This window comes from Plutella xylostella, chromosome 29, assembly GCF_932276165.1.
Source record: "Plutella xylostella chromosome 29, ilPluXylo3.1, whole genome shotgun sequence".
NCBI lineage: Eukaryota > Metazoa > Arthropoda > Insecta > Lepidoptera > Plutellidae > Plutella > Plutella xylostella.
Window position 1 is genome coordinate 9,717,642 of NC_064009.1, and position 23,026 is coordinate 9,740,667.

The 23,026-nt window shown below is 36.6% G+C and overlaps 1 protein-coding gene across 1 annotated transcript in view; it reads right to left on the reverse strand.

Moving 5' to 3' along the window:
• LOC105398540 (collagen alpha-1(XV) chain) overlaps positions 1-23,026 on the reverse strand; it is a 150,914-nt gene that overhangs the window by 18,310 nt on the left and 109,578 nt on the right. The window contains exons 8-12 of the mRNA XM_048631690.1: positions 3,901-4,008; positions 2,866-2,880; positions 2,093-2,239; positions 1,183-1,380; positions 842-871 (exon numbers count right to left, since the gene is read on the reverse strand). Of these exons, the coding sequence (XP_048487647.1) occupies positions 842-871; positions 1,183-1,380; positions 2,093-2,239; positions 2,866-2,880; positions 3,901-4,008 (498 nt within the window). The remainder of the gene's footprint in view (positions 1-841; positions 872-1,182; positions 1,381-2,092; positions 2,240-2,865; positions 2,881-3,900; positions 4,009-23,026) is intronic.

Consider the following 23,026-nt stretch of genomic DNA (forward strand, 5'->3'; position numbering starts at 1 on the left):
TTTTTTATAAGTATTCAATACGGAAGAAATTAAAATGTGTATACGTAGTACGACGATATCTAGATATTTCATGTTCAATAATAGTTTAAAATGTGAATTAAGCACAAAACGTATGTAACGCCTTAATCGTCATTGCGGCGTAGACATCGTGTAAGTATAAATAAAAAGAAAATGTGTAGGTGAATCAGATTCATAATTTTATTGTTGTCGTGTTTTGAATTCCGGAAGTCTGGTAAACTGTGAATCATTTAGTAACTGTTGAAAGAGAATCTTAGTATTAAATGAAATAAATCAGGTGCCAGGAATAGAAATCGACAAAGTTTCCTTCGACTCGAAGAAAGAGGCTTTTCACAATTTATTTGAAGCCGTTCCAATACGAATCCAGGGCGGTATTCTGTATTCTAGAAGTTAATCTCAATACTGATAACAAAATCTTAATTTACTACCAGATTCGTGGTTCAATTCAACTAATTGATTTTAGAAGTATTTTGAGTGACCGCTGTAAAAATATCATGGAGAATAAAATATTATATATAAGTTTAGTAACGTACGTATCTGTGTACCAGTAAAACCGTTTTCCTAAATAACTTTGTAATCTCAATTGAATATCAATCTAGGTAAAACGCGTCACGCGTTGCTATTTCATACTATCTAAAATGGATCTAGAATACCCTCCTTAAAGATATTGGTACTTGGTAGTTACTTGAACTCTGTAGGCAATCGTTATCGAAATTTCCACTAAATAGGTACCTACCTCGTCGAGTTTTCAATATTTGATCTCCATTAATAAGATCTCAGATGATATTGATATTTGTTGTTGGCGTTTTTCAATATAACTTACCTTGTATATTTGTCTAGGTTTCCAATTTGACTATCCAAATAAGAGGGGCAGCATGAAAATCACAAAATTACAAATGGATAAATATTTGTATGAGTAGGTCTTTAGTAAAAGCTTGTTACGATTCTTAGAAAATAATATTACCTCATTACTCATTATTCCATCATGATTATAATATTCTGCTATTTTTTATATTTCATGCTGAACATTAGTATTTTTCAATTGCTCATATTCAACCACCATTCTCTATGTAAAAGCACTGAAAAAGTTCCGGTGACATATAGAACGGCAATGGCAGGTGAAAAGTTAGATCGCTCGTGAGTGTACTTTAAAAAAATACGTACATCAAAATTGCTATACTCCGATGACCCTGGTGGGCCCGGCGGTCCGGGTGGCCCAACCCCACCGGGTCTACCATCTACACCCGGTTCCCCCTTGGACCCGGGTTGACCCTCCGGTCCTCTTGGCCCGGAGTCACCGCGGTCGCCTTTGTCCCCGCGCGGCCCGGCCGGCCCTCTGTCACCTGGCATGCCTGGTTGACCCTGTAAGGAAACAGACAGTGGTTAGATGTTGTTGCAAGGATTAATGAAGTAGATAGGAGGGGTAATGAATGATATTTACTCCGTAGCGTCATGGAATCCAACATTGTTAAAAATGGTTACATAAATCCAATTATCAAAATAGGTTTGTGTGTCGCCTCCCTCCACATTCGTCGTCTATGTGATCTATGTCTACTGTCTTCGTAACGCCTAAATGGCGATTCAAATAACAATCATAGTTTGATGAGGAAATTTTTGAAACAACTATATATACTTAATCACGTCTGTCATATAGCATGATATATAAGACTCACAGTGACTCCCGGAGGCCAGGGAGACACGTAAAAACTCGTTTCATTCTCCCTGGACCCAGTCTATCAAGGCCATATAGTATATACTCACAGTGATCCCCGGCGGCCCGGTGCGTCCGTCAGCGCCCACCGGCCCGGGCGGCCCGCGCAGCTCCGGCGCTGTCTGCAGCAGCGACAGCAGCGTGGACGTGTTGCAGCCACAAGTATGCCATAAGTATAGAGTCATCATCATAATCATGATCATCAGCCTTCTATCGCCCACTGTTGAGTTCGTATAGAGTACTCACAGTGATCCCCGGCGGGACGTGTTGCAGCCACAAGTATGCCATAAGTATAGAGTCATCATCATAATCATGATCATCAGCCTTCTATCGCCCACTGTTCAGTTCGTATAGAGTACTCACAGTGATCCCCGGCGGCCCGGTGCGGCCGTCAGCGCCCACCGGTCCGGGCGGCCCGCGCAGCTCCGGGGCAGTCTGCAGCAGCGACAGCAGCGTGGACGTGTTGCAGCCGCAAGTGCCGAGCGATGCGTAGTTCTCGCCGAAGATTTGCTGCGGATAATGGTAAGTGATAATAACTGGGCTGAGGATGCACAGGATCGAAGGGTGTGAAAGAAAAAATAGGAAGCCTTTGCCCTGCAGTTAGAAACTAAATATGATATACATATACAAAAAGGTATACTAAGCTGAAACCTACATGTGCAGCATGGTATATCTAAGCCGGAAACTGAAATCAGAATTTGAAAATTCGCGAAAAAAAATGTCATTTTCCATAGAAACTTTGTTGGTCACGTGACTTTTACTATGGAAAATTAAAAAAAATTTTCGCGAATTACCAAATTCTGATTTTAGTTTCGGGCTTAGATATACCATGCTGCACATGTAGTTTTCGGCTTAGTAAACCAATTTTGCAACACCCTGTATAAAAAAATGGTAAGTATGGTGAGGAGGAATAAGGCAGAGTGTTGTGGGCCTCGGGAGAGGTATAGGTACATTTTCAGAAGTGGATGACGATGTCAATCATCCAGTTTGACCCAGTTACGGATCATTATAGGTTCTCGCATTATGAATAATGTAATAATTAGGTATTTTGGCACAAAAAATAAAATTCGAGCTAGGTAGCAAGTGTTTATAAAAATTATGATACGAATCATGGTGGTTCAATTTACAGCGCTTACCTTTACTGAATTTTTCTTTTATATCCATTAGCGTGAAATTAGAAGAAAATATTTTATGTTATTATAATATGACAAGTATAATAGATTAAATGCATAAGTACAAAGTTAGCAACAAGATATTATAATATTATTAAATGAAACGTAACAAAAGAATACAGCAGCATAAATTTTAATATAACTAGGAAGTTCCTTTATGAAATAAATCTCAGGACCATAAAGCTACCTCTCAAAGTTAACAACCTTTACATACTCACTACGGTAGTCAAATTCGTTAAAATTTAACGTCTATATTCCTGACTACCCGTTGGCTCGTTGCCAAGCGGTAATAAACTCTAACACGGTTGAATAGACGTAAATTTTCATTATCACAGGTTGTCTTCAAGGCATTTTATCACACACCCTGGCTCCTCTATTAGAACAATTAAGTTATGACGTAATAATGTGATGACGTTGCATTTTTCAGGTGTCAAAGCGGTAATGGGGAAAGTGTAATTAAGTTTTTACTTTGTGTGCGTATACTATTATGAGGTATTTATTTTAATAGCTGGATGATGTATGATACTTAATATAGGTTTGTAAAGTAGATTAAGTACAATTATTTGTTCTGGGTTCTATTTCTAAACCTGGGTGGGGTCGTAAAAAGGTAGTGTTTGTACAGATTTCATTATTTTGGTGTTGCAAATCAGGTAACAAGCCTGTTACCACCTTGCAAGTCACACTGTGTCAAGTTAACCTGACTAGAAAGTCTAGCACAGGGCGCAAATAAGACGTGACAAAAGTTCTCCGTCGCGATCGCTCTTGAGGGTGCGCGATGTGAGTGAACGCGATGCAAAACTTTTGTCACGTCTTAATTGTGCCCCGTGCTAGGCCTTCAGAAGGGCCAGCACGGGTGGCATGACGCGCACATCAAGACGTGAAAAAGTCTTGATGTCTCACTCGCATCTCTCTCGGAGAACTATTGTCACATCTTGACATGCGCGTCTTGCACCCCGTGCTAGGCTAGCGGGTTCCTAGTTAACCCGGGTGAACACTTACATCATCTCCGGATCCAACCTCGGCAATGGCAGTGCTGCCAGGCGGGCCGGGCGGTCCGGGCGGCCCCGGCGGACCCGGGGGACCCCTGATTGACTCACCCGGGAGGCCCTGTGTAGGAAAACGGGAAATTAGTAACTTTGACTATCGTAGGTAAGTACCTAATGTTCTAGGCTGCCTTGCACCAAAATCTTAAATCTCGAATGAAGCCATAAATTAATATAGATTGACGTTTCCTAAATCGAGATTAGACACTTAATTGAGATTTAAGATGTTGGTGTATGTAATTCACCCCTAATGATTTCTTAAAATCATGACAGCAACTCCAACTTATGTAAGAAGCCGGCTACCATTTTCTTATTGTTACCAAATTTTTATACGATGAACAAGAATATTAATAATGATTCATTATTTGTTTTTTTTTTATTAAATCATGTTCTCATTAATTCCAGAAATAATTCAGATGATTCAGAATGATATAGGTTATTTCATAAAGTCAATGTCTTGTTCAAATTCGGTAGGCAGTTGTGATTGCTTATTAATTTCCGGCGGGTGAACGACCCACATGGATCAAATGTAATATCGCCATTATTGTAATACGTTTCTACGACCTATGCCAGGAAGGTTACTTTATACTGACAAAAAACTAACGAACGAGAGATATATTATGTGGTGCAATGATGGATCTTTCAGCGCCCCGAAACTTAGTTTTTCGTCATATAGAGTGACCCCTCAGGGTCTTACGGCTGCTGGCATCACATTTTTTCTTGGAATAAAGATCCATTGAGAACGGTAGGTACCTATTTATAAAAACATCATCAGTATCACCATAAGAATGTTAAAGCCAAGTCTAATAGCTTTGATACTCTATTTAATTAATCTGGTTATAATATTTAGTCTGTTTTCTAGTTGTCTAGTATGTCTAGTTTTTGTGGTAGGACCGGATATGCACTCCAATTTGTATAAGAAGACAACAGTGGCAGTTCGCAGTACAATAATATTTCACTCGCTACTGTAAATTAAATGCGAAAGGCCAATAAATTTATATCAGTAATTTGCGCATTGAGCAGCATACACAATAGCGCCCATACAAAGGCAATTTCACCATTGAATGAAAGCCTTAAAATTTAATTTACGAAACGTAATTTCCGTACAAAATTGATAGTTAGTCGATCCGTGTCGTTTATAAACGTTTGGGGAAAATATTTTTAGTAAGTTAAATTTTGTGATGGATTTTGTTGATTTTATTTATTTATTTATTTATTTTATTCAGGAAACAAACAGTCACTTACTAATAATTTAACAAACATTTTTGTAAATAGACCTGGAGTTCCATAAAAAGATACACTAATATTACATTAATTCACACTAGGTACATAGCTACGTTTACACTTAAAGAATAATAATACAGTTTAGTTTAGTTTAAGGTTAACAATAAATTTAGTAAATATAGGTAGCTATATTATAATAATATATAGGTATTATGTTTAACGAAACTTATCACATTTTTTTAAATCTTTCTAAAACTTCTTTTTTGTATTGGCTTAAGGATAAATCAAAAATGTCAACATCAGTGAGGTGCTTGTTGTAACTATCTGCAGTTCGTCTAAAAAAAGTATTTTTTGCATAATTAGTGCTGCAACAGCTTGAAAAAAAGATAAATTTTGTACGAGAAGCGATTCGTGGTACTTTAAATTCTACTTTGTTTAGTAATGGAATTGAATCTACATGGTTGTTTATTAATTTATATAAGAAAATTGAATCTAAGTAAGATCGTCTGATTTCAAGGGAAATTATATTGTGTCGCTCAGCTGAGATTTTGTAGTCTTGAAACCAGTTACCTAATCGGTAGTCTAATGATTTTAAAAATTTGTTTTGTATTTTTTGTAATCTATCAATGTGAATCCTGTACTGGGGATTCCATACCACGCTGGCAAACTCCAAAATGCTTCTGACGTATGAGTTATACAGCGTTATAAGTGTAGAAGCACGATTGAACGGTTTTGATACTCTAAGAATAAATCCAAGACTCCTATATGCTCTTAGAACAATGTTGTCAATGTGAATATTAAAATGTAATTTAGAATCGAGAGTCACGCCGAGATCCCTTATTTGGTTAACTCGTTTTAATATTCTGTCAGAAAAATGATAATCGTACAATATAGGATTATGTTTACGTGAAAAGGTGATTGAATAACATTTGTCGGGATTTAAATGTAAATGGTTTTGATTACAGTAGTCTAGAAAAGAGTCGAGATCAGATTGTAATTGGTTGCAGTCTTCTAATGAAAGTATAGCTTTATAAATTTTAGTATCATCTGCATACAAAAGATGAAGTGAGTTGTGCAAAAAGTTATCAATATCATTTATAAATAAACTGAATAGGAATGGGCCCAAATGGGATCCCTGCGGGACTCCCGATTCAATGGTAAGAGTCCTGGAAATATATCCTTTCAACGATACCGCTTGGCTCCTATTGCTAATATAAGACGATATCCACCGAAACAGATTTCCGTGTATACCGATCTTTAATAATTTTTTAAGAAGAATTTTATGATTTATTTTATCGAAAGCTTTAGAAAAATCGGTATACACGGCATCCACCTGGCAACCAGCATCGAGAGCATTAAGGATAAAATCTGTATAAGTAATTAAATTAGTATTTACGCTTCGGCCTCGAAAGAATCCGTGCTGGTTTGGTGAGATATGTGGTGATATGGTTTTTATTAATTCGTGTGACACAATTTTTTCAAATATTTTACCAATAAGGCACAACTTTGAAATGGGACGATACTCTTTAACGTTATGTTTATCACCCCCCTTTGGTATAGGCGTTACTATAGCTCTTTTCCAAATCAATGGAAAAGAACCTTCTGCAATTGATTTTATAAAAATAGTTTTTATAGGGGAAGCCAACTCATCAGCACATTTATATAACACAATTGGATGCACTGAGTCATGACCAGGACCTTTACTTAGATCAACAGACTTTAAATGTTTTCGAACGAGCTCTGTACTTATATTTACTGAAGATATTTCTATGGGACAATCTGTTGGAATTTCATTCAGTTCGTCAACATGACCACTGTTATCTGGTTCAAAAACTGAATGAAAATAATCGTTGAAAAAGTTACATATAGTTTCTCCGTCAGACGAAGATATATGGTTATAATGCATTTCATCTGGGATGTCATTTATGGGGAATTTAGATTTTACGAAGTTCCAAAACAGTTTAGGGTTTTTATTTATGTTTTCTTCAGCAAATTCTACGTATGATTTATAGCAAAGTTTTTCCATTTTTTTTTCTCTATTTCTTAACATTTTAAAAGTATCATAATCCAAAGGATTTTTATATAATTTCCATCTTGTATGAAATTTTCGTTTTTCTTTAATGACTTTAATGAGAGGCCCTGAGTACCACCTAGGATAGAAGTTACTTGAAGAGTTTACCTTCTTCACAGGAATATATTTTTGGAAGGCTGCATTAAGCACCGAGTAAAAATATGAGACAGCTTGATCCACGTTCATACTAGACAGACTATTCAAGTTAATGGATTTAATTTCTGTTTTTATACTTTCAAAGTCAGCGGCGTGATATAGCATCTTATTCTTCTTTGCATTCTTTAGAAAAGTGAGAGAGGGAAGAGAGATAGTGAATTCGAGCGACTTATGATGAACATTTTCAGGTATTATAGGGTCCTCACACTGTTTTAAGTCACAACTTAGATTAGTCAATACTAGATCTAGAATCCGGCACAGCACACTGTATTGTGTACATAATAATAATGTACCTATTACCGTGAACAAATAACCTAAATACTCTTATAATAATCTATTATAAATACTACTTAACTGTGACCTACATTATGAGTAGTTAGCTATTCCTTTTGTCATAACTACCAAAATGAAATGTATTCCATTGTAATGGGGTAGAGAATTTAAGGACACAACAAAATAAATATCCTTAAACGACTATAACTACTTATCCACTTTTATATTTTAGCACATACTAAGTACCAAACTATTAAACCTCATAGTCATTCCTTGGATAATGGTGGACGTTGAAACCTTAAAATGACAACGGGATGTGCATAGAATGTTCTTTATGGCCACCCCATCCGCTCTCGAAGTGTTAATACCAGTATGTACGGGGGGAGGATAAAAATTGATGGCGCCAATATAACCTGCAATGTAGTTTTGATACATTTTCAACCTGAATACCGTACCGTTGGATGAAGGACTGAAGAGAAACAAGAATTATTAAAAAAAAAACCGGCCAAGTGCGAGTCGGGCTCGCGCACAAAGGGTTCCGTAGCTTAAATCAACCTATCTCAAAAACTATAAGAGATACTTTGATCAAACCAAAAATCGTTGAAAGAGTTAATTAGCATGCATCACCTCTATTTTTTTTAGAATTTTATACCCCGTAGTTATAAAAATAGAGGGGGGGGGACATACTTTTTACGACTTTGAGAGCTGATATCTCAAAAACCGTTCACTTTAAGAAAAATGTTTTTTAGAAAACTTTATATCATTTTAAAAGACCTTTCCATTGATACCCCACACGGGTATGTACATCGAAAAAAAAAATTTCATCCCTCAGTTACATGTATGGGGGGCCCCACCCCCAATTCTTTTTTTTACTATTTAGTGTCATATTTTTGTAGCGGTTCATACAACACATATTCCCATCAAATTTCATCACTGTAGTACTTATAGTTTCCGAGTAAATCGGCTGTGACAGACGGACATGACGAAACTATAAGGGTTCCGTTTTTGCCATTTTGGCTACGGAACCCTAAAAAACATTATGCAGCCTCTAAAGTATATTTTTTTACATCCTGTGCGATGAGAGGACTGGCTAGCTGTGTTATAATTTATAAAGAGTCTACAGGAATTGCAAACATTGATTTTTTATAATTTCGTAACCCCTAGTAGGGTAACGTAACGTACCTTGGGACGCTTGTACCTCGGGACATTGATTGTATTTTAAAAACCGGCTGAATAAACACATTAAAATTCTACCCTAGGCATAGTATTTTACTCGCTTGGCAAAACTAGTGAGTCTCGTGATCATACCAGCATCGAGTGTGTGGTGAAGACAATATGAAGTTTTTTGGAGTCAAAAGTAGCTTTTGTATAGTTTTTTGAGTTGCGTTATATCATTGAGGCATGCTCAAAATAGAGACATGGATGTCACGTACAAATTTTCAGTTATTTAATTTTATGACATGGCAATTATCTGAAGGATTTCTAAATTAAAAATAAAGATATTTAAATTTTGGTTAAATATTGCTTTTTTGTACCTTGGGACACGATTAAATTTGTACCTTGGGACACTGTTTCCTATGGCTTTATTATATGTGGAGATTTTAACATAGACCGACTAAAAAGTAATAGATTTTCAAATGAATTTGAAGATCTTTTAATGAGCTACAACTTAAAACTAACTTTCAATACTCCCACACGTATTAGCAGCGGTACTTGCTTGGACAACTTCGCACACAATATTAGGGGGTGCAAGAGTGAAGTTGTAGAACTGGCACTCTCGGATCATACTGGACAGATACTGAGGTGCCCTGTCAAAAACTACTCTGTCCTTGATTATTGGTATTCTCAAAAACAAGATTACAATATTGATAACCTGAATAAGTTTAAGGAACACTTATCAAGTCTCAGTTTTAGTGAGGTATACAGTAGCAATGACGTCAATGCTGCATTCAATGAGTTTTATGACTTATTTAAAATGTTGTATGATTTGTGTTTTCCGACTATAAGAGTAAAAATATCGAGCCATAGGCGACCACAATGGATCTCAAAGGGCATAAAACTATGCACTAAAAGAAAGAGACAGTTACTATGGCAATATAGACAGTCACCCAGTCAAGAAAACAAACAAATATTTAAAAACTACACTAAAAGACTTAAAAAAATTATTACTATGACTAAAAAATCACAAAATGATTACAATATAAAAACATCAAAAAACAAATCTAAAGCTACATGGAAAATAATAAATGATAACACAAAAAATAATAATAACAATAACCATAAAAATTACATTGAACAAATTAAAATTGACGAACACCTTATTACTGATCCACAAGAGATTGCACAAGCCTTCAATGATTTTTACATTGATCAGGTAAATCAACAATGTACTAAGAAAACTAATCAAATTAACCCAGTAGGAATCACTTTTAATCCTAATTCTTTATTCTTGAATCCTACCACCCCTTATGAAGTGTATTTAATAATAAAGAACTTAAAAAATACTAATAGCACTGGTCATGACAAAATTTGCACGAAGGTATTAAAATATCATCGTCTCTAAAAAGCATTGAGGAGTCAATTTCTTTTCTGTCTGCCCAGTACGACGATATGAAGAAGAAAATGGATGTAATAGAACAGGAAAAGAAAAGGGACAGAGAATATATATTATTTTTAGAAGACAAGGTAGAGGACCTTCAAAAAGCATCACGAAAATGTTCCATGGAACTAAAAAACGTTCCGAAAATTAAAAATGAAAATAAGGAAATTCTCTCTACTATGGTAACGCACCTATCTTCTCAACTAAAAGTTGACCTAGAGACGAAAGACATAAAGGACATCTACAGGACCTCGTCGAAGGCTGATAAAACACCCATTGTTGTTGAATTCTCGTCATATATATTGAATGCAGCGAAAAAATACAATATAATGAATAAAAACAACAAACTGAATGCCTCACATTTGGGTCAGCAATCAAATAGTACCCCCATATACCTCTCTGACCACCTTACCCAAAAGGGTAGTAGGCTATTCTACCTGGCACGCGAATTGTCAAAAGCACAAAATTACAAATATTGTTGGACCTCTCTCGGAAACGTTTTTATTAGAAAGGACGAGAACGCTCCAATAATAAAAATTATTAATGAGTCTCAAATACAAAGATTAAGTGAGAACATTAAATTACTACTCAACTTAATTCGTATCTGTAAAGATTTCTTGCATGTTAGTAGTTTAAGTATGTATGTTATAGTCTTAGTCACAAATAATTTTACTGTATGGCATTTCCTAGTAACCTTTACTCTCCCTAGATACTCATTTACAAACTATGAATCGTTTAACGAATTCCAATGTATACCCAAACCGAATATTACAATGTTGAACCATATTATGATAGTAGTTATATACCCAACTGACTTGTACTGTAGATGTTTACTATGTTGCTGCACCTTGTCTAACCATGAGCACATCGCTAATGACTATTTGATTCATAAATGTTACTGTGGATAATCTATTTCAAACAAGTAAGGATGTAGACAATTTTCTAGTCGCACAGTCTATTCATTGTATACCAGAAGAATGCAAAAATCACATCGAATTAAAAAATCATCTCACAGTACTTACCCAAAATATAAGGAGTATTCATAAAAACTTTGATGCATTCCAGGTAACACTAAGCGCACTTAATTTTGATTGTGATGTGATTATTCTGACCGAATGTCGCCTTAATAATAGACCTGTACCTCCATCAATCCTTAACTATGATACTCACTTTACTAAAAACAATTTAAATCAGAACGATGGCGTGGTATTTTATGTAAGAAACTCATTAAAGTATGAAATTGCTGAACCAAATATAAAAAATGCTTCATGTCTAGCACTAACTATGTCTGACACGGTTATTATTGGCATTTACAGAACACCTTCTATCAAAGACTGTAACGATTTTACATCTTCTCTCTCGCTGCTACTCAGTAAATATGAAAAATACCCAAACATAATTGTAACCGGGGATATCAATATTGATATAAAATCAGACAATGTTGACAGTAATAGTCAAAACTATTTAAACACCTTAGCGTTTCACGGTCTTCTTCCAGGTCATAAACTTCCCACTCGTGCCAAAATGTGTTATGACCATATGATGTTAAAATCTGACCAGACTGCAAAATCAATAGTCCTTAGTAATGCCCCGACAGATCACTCTACGGTTCTATTAAATTTCATGTCCATCTCAACGCACAACACTATCCAGAGAACAAAAACTGTTTTAAACATTAATAACGCTGTAATGGATCTGAAACAATGCAGTCTCAACAAGATACTAGACATATCAGACCCGAATGAGGCATCTGAAACGCTTGTCGCTGAAATCACCACAGTCATCCACAACAACCAGAAAACCATAGTTATCCCTACGCGTAAACGCTGTATTCAGCCATGGATTACTTCAGGAATATTGAAATGCTTACGGCATCGCGATAAATTACACCGTAAATCAAAGGATAATCCTGATAACTTAATCTTACAACTTACATATCGGCGATACAGAAACTTCTGTGGAAACCTGGTTCGTAAACTAAAAATAAACTACGAGAGAGAACAATTAAACAGCGCAGGAAGAAACTCCAAACACATCTGGAAGGCAATAAAATCTATTTGTAATATTCAAAAAAACAAAACAAATGACTCTCGAAAACTATCATCATTAATGTCATCTCCTTGTGATTCTGCTAATCTAGTTAACAAACATTTCACTAACGTCGGCAGACTGCTAGCTGAAACTCTTCTTAAGTCACCTCCTCTTAATAACATAAATTACAGTAACATAAAAACTCCAGTCAATTCTTTTACTCTAATTAATCCTGATCCTATTGAAGTAATTGATATAATTAATTGTTTACCTAATAACTCAACAACAGGCGTCGATAATATACCAACAAATCTTTTAAAAGCTGCTAAAGATATACTCGCACCAATTCTGTGTCATATTTGTACTATCTGCTTCGATACGGGGCTCTTTCCCGACATCTTTAAGAAGGCTGTGGTAACCCCCATTCATAAAGCCGGAGATAAAGCTGATGTAAACAACTACAGGCCAATATCTGTACTACCTGTTATATCTAAAATTATAGAAAAGCTTATAAACAATCGCCTAAAAAACTATCTTGAAAAAAATGAACTTCTCTCGCCAAACCAATATGGATTCCGAAACGGTATCTCTACCGAAGACGCCGTATCCGCATTAGTAGAAGAGGTCGCAGTCCAACTTGACAAAGGCAACAAATGTGTCGGAGTCTTTCTAGACCTAGCGAAAGCTTTTGACACCGTATCTGTTCCTCTTCTACTCGAAAAACTATACACCTTCGGTATAAGAGGCTTACCCCACGCCCTTTTATCAAACTACTTAACAAATCGCTCTCAACAAACAAAGCTTGGAGAGTATACCAGTGATGCAGCCCACGTAACTTATGGTGTTCCTCAAGGTAGTGTCCTCGGCCCCACACTTTTTCTCCTATACGTGAATGATCTTTGTAATTATACACTTCCAAACTGTAAAATTTATACTTATGCCGATGATACAGCCTTAATATTTCATGCAAAAACATGGGAACATCTACAAAACATTGCGGAATCTGGAATATTCACTATATCTAATTGGCTCCGTAAGAACTTGCTAACATTAAATATTAACAAAACTAACTTCTTACCCTTTTCCATCCGAAAAAATACACAGCCTGACCTTAATTTTAACTTAAAAGTTCATATATGTGATAGCTCAAATAACTTGACTTGCATGTGTGAAAACATTAACCGAGTCACTCATGTAAAATATTTGGGAATAACAATTGATAACCACCTTCAGTGGGAATCACATATCCTTAACAACGCAGACAGGATAAGAAAATTAATATGGATTTTTAAAAAACTTAGAAAAGTTGCAAATGAGAAACTAATATTGTCCACATATAAAGCACTCGCTCAGTCAATTATCAGCTACTGTATCCCAGTATGGGGCGGAGCCGCCAAAACCCATTTAATATTGCTGGAGCGTGCACAGAGAGCATTAATTAAGATTATGTATTTTAAACCTATTTTATTTCCTACCTTTCACTTATACAATTCATGTAAATTACACTCAATTCGGCAAATTTACATCATAACCTCAGTAATAAAAAAACATAAAGTAACACCTTTTGTCCAAAATCACATGCACAAACGTAGGAATGACATAGTATGCAATGTCCCAAACTGTAATACAACTTTTTATCAAAAACAATTAACATATCAGTCTTGCACTATTTACAACAAGCTTAATAGAATACTTAAAATTTACCCAAACACAATAACAGAAATAAAAAAAGTATTATCTTTGTATTTACTAGATTTAACCTATGATGACACTGAAAACATTGTAAATTAAGCATAAGGTATACTTAGTTCTTCATATTATTATTATTATTATTATTTTTTTGTAACTACCTTTACATCCTTACTAATATTATAAATGCGAAAGTAACTGTGTCTGTCTGTCTGTCTGTCTATCTGTCTGTCTGTCTGTCTGTCTGTTACTCTTTCACGCCAAAACTACTGAACGGATTGGAATGAAATTTGGTATAAATATGGTCTAGACCCTGGGAAAGAACATAGGCTACTTTTTATCCCGTAATTCCCACGGGAAAACTTATTAAGGCGAAGCGAAGCGCGCGGGAACAGCTAGTACCAAAATAAAATGTGTAATGCTTAGTTATAATATTTCATGGGAAGTGTAATTATTACTAATTAAATTAAAAATTGCCATCTTCATTTATAAATTTTAAGAGTATGTATGTATATCTAGAGTCTTTTTAGTTTATTTTTATTATTGTTCATTTTGTAACCCGTGCTGGTAGTGAGGCGGAGTACCCAGTAATACAGGTTTTTAACCTAGCACAGGGGCTCTGGCTATTTTATTGTATTGAATTGTTTTGAACAATAAACTATTTTTCATTTTTCATTTTTCAAAATATGTAGCAGAAGTCATATCACCTGTTTTAAGCTATCTTATAAACCTTTCTATCGAGAAGGGGATATTCCCAGAAAAGCTTAAAATTTCTATTATTAAGCCAGTATTTAAGAAGAGTGATCGGAAAAACATGAATTTCTATAGACCAGTTGCGTTAATACCTATACTCTCAAAAGTTTTTGAAAAAGTAATTTATAGGAACCTAAACCAATACTTTGAGAAAAAGAATTTATTTACTGAAGAACAGAAGGGCTTTAGACAAAATATGACAATTGACTTAGCTATATATGATTTTCTGGTAAAAGTAGTAACGAATTTAGATAAGAAAATCCCAGTGACGGCCATGTATATGGATATGACCAAAGCATTCGACTTTGTTGACCACAATATACTAATGAAAAAGCTTTATATGTATGGCATCCGAGGTAATGCACATGAACTCATTAAAAGCTATCTAAACAACAGACAACAACTAACGCAGGTCTCAAAAATATGTCATAAAACTAAAACAGAAATTCATTATTCTTCACAACCTAGAACAGTGCAATATGGTGTACCGCAAGGTAGTGTATTAGGGCCATTACTATTCCTCATTTATATAAATGATCTGCCTAAATCAGTGTCACATCCTATGGTCCTATTTGCGGATGACAGCACCTTGATTGCTGAATGTCAAAACCCAAACAACTATGAAACTGAAATAAATAACTCTCTACGAACTATTATCGATTGGCTTGAACATAATAATCTTGTTATCAATCTTAGTAAAACACATATTATGACATTTACCAACAATTACAATAAAATACATAAGAAACTTGACATTCAATATAATGATGAAAAAATTAACGAAGTAAATGAAACAAAATTCTTAGGACTAAACATTGACGCTCATTTAACATGGAAGCCACAGATAGAACAAATTTGTAAAAAAGTTAGTCGGTTTTCCTATGCTCTATACATGCTTGCTAAAATAGCCAGTCTATCTGCCCTATTAGCAGTATATCATGCATTTGTGGCCTCTACACTAAGATATGGAATAATATTCTGGGGAAACTCGACTCACAAAGAGATGGCATTTAAAGCGCAGAAACGTTGCATAAGGGCAATATGTAAACTGAAGCAAACAGACAGCTGTGTGCCATACTTTAAAAAATATAATGTGTTGACCCTACCATCACTTTATATCTTTGAAACTGCCGTATTCGTTAGGTCTAATTTAAACATGTTCAATAAACTTAGAAGTAAAAGAGACACTAAATTGTGTGCTCCGGTCCGCTCAACCACCCTGTTTAGCAAGAGCATATTTGGTATGGCTCCAAAAATATATAATAAGCTACCTAAATGCATTAGAAATATAGATAATACACATTTGTACAAACTAACATTAAGGAAATTACTAATAGGCAAATGCTACTATAGTTTGCAAGAGTTCCTAGACGACAATTTTGACTAGAAATAATATAATATATAATTAATAATATTTGATGATCTTAATTTTATACTGATAGTGACATAATTGTAATTAGATAATAATATTTGCATGCCTGCATGGTAGAATATAGTGATTTTTTTTAATTTATTGACATTTTAATGTAACATCTTATGTAACACCTATATTCATGCAAATAAACAATACTTTACTTTACTTTACTTTACTTTATGGAAAATGCAAACTTCTAAATAACGCCTTATATCTCTGTTCTTATTACTTCTTATTAGTGGCAGAGTGAAACTGGACAGAAGAGAAATGCAGTCAATCAATAAGAACAAAGATATAAGGCGTTATTTATAAGTTTGAATTTTTCATAGTACAAAGCCATAGGAAACAGTGTCCCAAGGTACAAACGTGTAACGTACCTTGGGTCAAAACAAGCATTTTTACTTTTATCTTAATTTAATAAAATCTGGCCACACCAAAGCTCCAGCACAAATACTAGTGATAATAGATTATATATCCTACCGAATAAAGAAAATTTCACATTAAGGGTCTGCAATAGGCAATCGAGGGTTGGCATTGTCATAGAATTATGTAGTAAATGATGCTCTACAGCCTTGAAAAAAATCACACAGGTAGCCGAAGAGTCTAGCTAGGTGCTGAATCATTCGAATTTAAGTAAATGCTTATGGATAACTGTAAATTAATTACGAAAAACCAGTAAATCACACTCCCGTATTGTAACAACTGTGTCGTAATTATCAAGAATTTTCATATGATTCTTATCAAATTATAAAGATAAATGCTTGGACTAGGCGCTAAATACCTTGTTTTTTAATAAACACACACCTATTTTGTGTAAATTAATCCCAAACTTGAGCAATTTTTTTCCCTCAAATCTTCATACAAATATCTATGGCGGCTTTCTGTGTTATAAAATCATAAACACAAGCGACGTTTGACTCAGTCGGCCGGTGGCCTCCAAAGAAGGGTCACGTCGGTTTAGGCGGCACTGACAGCTCGCGATCTAATTGTGTACAGACACAAAATCACTGCACATTGGTTGTCATTGCACTTTTTCAACTTTTATGACACCAACATAATTTGATTTGAAATTGAGGAAGCATAATTCTTATACTATATTCAATAAATTAAATGATAATGTTTTTATTAGTTAAGTCCATGGTACTTCTTGATTAAATTATAATTATTAATGCCTAACTAAAACTAACTAATATAAAATTAAAATTAAACTAAAAAGAAGATGCTGGCCAGATCGCTGCCACTGTCGGGTAGGGTACCCAAGACGCTGGCCGCGTTACCCCGCTATATAGCGATGCTTAGCCTTTGTGATAGGTAAGTGCCAGCCCTAGGGTCCCTTGAGACTTCTATTAGTCTGCTGCTGATGTCTTTAAAAAGCTGACGTGCCTCCGGTCCCCACGGCCCTGGGATGAGGAGCAGGAATATAGTGAATGGATCTAAGTGATGACAATATGTAGGAAGATTAGGTTAGGATTCAAAAACACAGTCTCATGGTGCTGGTTGAGGCATGGTCTCGTGAGGATCTGATGAGGGCAGTAACACGGAGGTGACTGACTTTTATTTCAAAGATTTAATAGCTAAAAGCATCGAGTTTGGGCGCGGTGGTAGCTCAGTCGAGTAAGCGCCCGCTTCTCACGCAAGAGATGCGGGTTCGAATCACGGCGCCGACATGTAGTTACCAATGAGTTCTTTTAACTTAAGTACAATGTATACCATCGCTCTAACGGTGAAGGAAAACATCGTGAGGAAACCTGCATATCTAGATTTAGTACATCTAGATATGTGAACCCACCAACCCGCAGTGGACCAGCGTGGTGGGAAATGGTTCAAGCTTAGGAAGGCAGTTTAGACCTTGGGGATATGTACAAAGGTTCCACTCGAGAGAGCCAGGTGCAGGTACTTACACCCCCACAGATAATAGAATAGAATCGAGTTTGGGCTATTAAGTATGTTTTTCAAAGAGAGAGAGAAAGATATTTTAGGTTTTCTCTGGATTAGTTAGGTTTACTGGGTTTACTAAATTCATTCGTAACGTAAAATTGTCAATGACGGAATTTCTTCTATAGACAGTAGCCACTAATTGTTAGGTTCATTAACATTGTTGGAATAAGAATTTAATTTTAACTTCATAATGTAACGGAGGTTTTAAAAAAAAAAGAAGTGACGTTTGGGGAATTGGTCTATGGACTCGAGATGGATTGATTCTTAGATTTTGTGATTGATGTTAAAAATTGTTAAAGTGCGAAAAGTACGAATATAAGCGAATGGTCGAAAGTTATACGGTGTCTCATTTCACTCAAGGATAGAATACAAGCACACATAAGAAGGATTAGCGCCTTTATGTAACATTTCAGAAGTGGGATGTTTCCGCGTGCATTTTTGTTGTAAGAATCTTAATAATGACTTTATTAATCTTGTGAATACTACGATTTTATGTGGAATACAATAGTATACTTAATAGCTTCAATTAACAATGGATATTTTACCCACGAGTGAAGTTAAACTTAAATGCCAAAAGTTTTCATAACCTCAAATAGTTAGAAAATGAGGAAAAATTGTGTTTAATTATGAATGCAAGTAGGTACAAACAGTTTTATAGACATAACTGTTAGTCTATATCAATATAGTTAGTTACGCGACCCATAAAGCATCCCTTTGGAAACAAGTGACATATTTATATTTGGTCCCAAAACTTATACACAGAGTAGTTAATGCTGCCTAAGAGGTGGTACATGTCTGGTGCCGATTCAAACCATGTTTTTTTTGTGTGCGAGTTTCAGAGACACCACATTGGGGACCAAGATGGTCCCAGGACCATGGTTTGAAAAGAAGAAGAAGGGCCCAAGGTGCCCAAGGCCGAGATCACCGAGTCCAGGGTGCCATGGAGGATGAGGCCCGGGCCAGGGTCTGTGCTTGAACAGAAGGCAGCTGGAGCGGAGCAGTGGCTGCAGCGGAGCAGACGGCAGCTGGAGGCTGGAGCGGAGCAGACGGTGGTTGCTGCGGAGAGGACAGCCGGAGCAGAGAGAGGACAGCGGGAGCGGAGAGAGGACAGCCGGAGCGGAGAGAGGACAGCCGGAGCGGAGAGAGGACAGCCCGAGCGGAGAGAGGACAGCCAGAGCGGAGAGAGGACAGCCGGAGCGGAGAGAGGACAGCCAGAGCGGAGAGAGGACAGCCAGAGCGGAGAGAGGACAGCCAGAGCGGAGAGAGGACAGCCGGAGCGGAGAGAGGACAGCCGGAGCGGAGAGAGGACAGCCGGAGCGGAGAGAGGACAGCCGGAGCGGAGAGAGGACAGCCGGAGCGGAGAGTGGAAAGCCGGAGCGGAGAGAGGACAGCCGGAGCGGAGAGAGGACAGCCGGAGCGGAGAGAGGACAGCCGGAGCGGAGAGAGGACAGCCAGAGCGGGGAGAGGACAGCTGGAGCAGAGGAAAGCTGGAGATAGCAAAGGACTGGTTTGAGGTAAAGAGGTTGGTCTTGTCCATAAAGAGATATTTTTGAATTATTAAGGGATAGCTTTACAACACTACCATTCACTTTGCACTGCAAAAGCTTCAAGGTCTGGCTAAGATTTGGTATGAAGGTCTTAATTCTATTCTCTTGACTAGACCAGAGTGGCAAGGAAAACTTTTAAGTGTGTTCCGTATGAACAAATTATGGCCAGATCTTGGAAGAGGTGCTTGGCAGAAAAGAAGACTTGATTGGTCAATTGAGGTTTGTTTTTGTGAGAGGTTGTCTCTTCTCAATCAATGTGGTGTTCAGAGAGAGAGTGTGCTGCTAACTGTATCGTACACTGACTTGGTAAACAGGGACTTAGATTGGATGATTTGGTTTTGCGCTGTTTTCATCTAGATCTGTTGTTGCAATTCTTGATGAGCAGTGGGGATTCCAGCTCTACAGGACAGGCGGAAATCAGCTATGCGAAATATCAGCTTGATATCTTTACCCGTTTCTGAGAAAAAGGGCAGTGACAGACAGTCAGTCAGACAGACGGATAACAAAGAGATCTTATAACGGTTGCTTTTTTCCTTTTGAGGTACGAAACTCTAAAAATATGAAAAAATATTATTCTGCCACCAAAAAATATACTTACAAACATACAATCGAAAAATATTACCCTCCTCCTTCGGCAGTCGGGTAAAAACAAGTGAGACAGGGGGTCAATCTGAACTTTTGTTCTACGAGTTTTAAAAATTAACAAAAAAAAACCTTTTTCATAGAAACTTTGATGACACGTGACTTTTTACCATGGAAAACGAATATTTTTTTTCGCGAATTTGCAATCTCGTAGAACAAAAGTTGTTCAGAATGACCCTTTGAGTTGAGTCATCCCCTTTCGGCTTAGTATACCCTTAGTATCTACACTTTAATACCTGTAGTTACCTTTCTACAAGTAAGTAAATACTACATTTGTTTAGAAAGCTAATCGGGTTCCGAGTATGGATAAAAGTGGCACCCCTATTAATTTCTACTCTTTCCTGGTGCTTACCAGTGTAATTTTAAATTATACTTACCCTCAAATCACTACTTGAAAATAATTGTCAATAAAGTTGGCGAGTAAAAGTTTATGACCCACTGTGCAAACTTACATGTGTGCGTGTCACTGCGTGTGCTGTGTGAAGAGCATTGAAAACCCAAATTTGGTGGGGCACGTCACCCTGTACGGGCCCTTAATATCTTAGTTGTACGCTGCTATAGCTTCATTCAAAGTTGGGGTAGTCGAAAAAGTCCCTAGGTACATTACGTTACCCTACCTGATCATCGGAGGCCTACTCTAGCTCGAAATGAAAAGTTTCATATCGTTCCGCAAAGAGTACCAATCGCGCGGCAACACTCCGAAAATACGTAATTTCGTCAAGCGAAAGTAGGCCTCCTGGTATGTACGTGGAGGAGTAGTGTGAATCAGCATACAAGTCTCAACAAATAGTGCGAATATCAGCCGAGCACCGAGTGCGGCGAGCGGGGTTAGCGGGCCATGAGTAATTTCCACTTTGGGTACTCTGTGTTCTCAACTGAAAACACGCTTTAACTTTAAGGTAAGCGTCCAGTAAGGCCGTGTCCGCACCGCGAATATTTTTCCGCGCGGAATTAATTCGCAATTCTTTAACACATCAAATACTATAAGAGTACCTATCCGCACATGCGGAAAAAAAATCTCAAAAAAAATCAACAGGCAAACTTCGATCGCGGAATATAATTCCGGGCGAAAAAATATTCGCGCTGCGGACACGGCCTTATTGGTATCGTACGTAGTGTACTAAACGGATTGTCATAATGTATGGAGAAACAGCGTCGGTAATGCCGATGAGATGGACGCACTTGTGTGAATTTCTATACAAAAGATACTGAATGCGATGCGTCCGTTGCGTACCATGACGAAAGGTGGACGCTTATCTTTAAGAAATAAGGTGCTGAAATTAACCCGTATGTGATTGTGTGCAGCGTGAATCCAAACGGATAATTTTATTGGTTTCACGATAGTGAAAGTAGGTTTCAAAACTTTTTAGACGGAAAAAATTGATCATGGGTCATTCGATTATTGAAGGACCATAAAATTATCTCAAATTTATTTTAGAGTGTGTTACATTCACGGGCAATGAAAAAGTTCCACTCACAAAATGCCGACACTAAACGACGATATTTAATTTAAAATTTGAACAAAATATAACAGTTTTTAGTCAATATCCTGATGCTCTGTTAAATGAACTTCAATTTTGCAGAAGGCATTATGAAGCTAGCCTTTTCCGTTTAGGAGTAATTTGGTGCTTTTCTTGGTGGAACCCTTCCATGTCCCTAGAGTGTATATACCAATGAACCACTTTCGATATTTCAGGTTTTACTCATCACGCTATTTTCTCTCACCCAAAACTTCGATCGCAAGTCTAAAGAGACACGATATCTTCGTAGTACCACAGCTCGGCTAGCAACTAGGAGCTAAACAAAAGCTCTACTACACTGAAATCCTGTGAGCCTCGGTTTAGTTGACGGAGCCCTCAACTTTTGCCTGTCCTCTGTTGAGGACCTATTCTGTAAATTTTCTAGCGATACAAATCGAATATCCTTATCCATAGAGTAAGTAAACGTTCTTATCATTCGAGATCTTCCAAACCTTGTAAATAACTATGAATTACCTACTTTGTACCTTACCTTAAACACAGAATAATAACTAGTAGAAGTACAGAAGTCCATCTTTGCAATGGCTTTCAAAGAAATATGACTCCATCGCGTAAGCAATAAGATCTAATTAAGATCGCGTTCCAGCCGCACACGTTTTTATTTACTTACCTACCAATTTATTTTTGAGGGAATATGCGCCTTATTTCACTGGACTACGGTGCATAATAAGTTATACGTGGTTATACGCATTGAAAAAGAAGCCACCTTAGGGTTGCCTCAGCACCATAGACTACAAGGTTTACTAAGCAACGGACTGAGTTTGTAAAAAGAATGTCATGATTTTAAAACAAAATTAATATGAATTTAGAATACAAAGCTATTCCAAACTTATTTTCTATTGGAAATGACTAGTAAAACTACGGCAATTTCATAGTTAAAGACCTATTCATAGATATAAAATATTATTTGAAGTAAAAGAAAGAGGTAGATAGGAACCTATATCTACCTAAAACATTTACTTCAGTCAAAAAATGTTTTTTTTCTTCATAATGTGTGATAATATTGAGATGAATGATCATGATGTTCTGTTTTAGTTTAGTTGAGCACGAATCCCACTCAGCTCCCATTTTATAATCGATTCATTATACATTTTGAGGGAAGTCTTGTGTCTGTAAATTTAATATATTTTTTTTTTATAAAGTGAAACGTAGTCGAACATAATTAAATAGCGCGCGCGCGTGTGTCGTCTTTCGCTTGCGGCAGCCG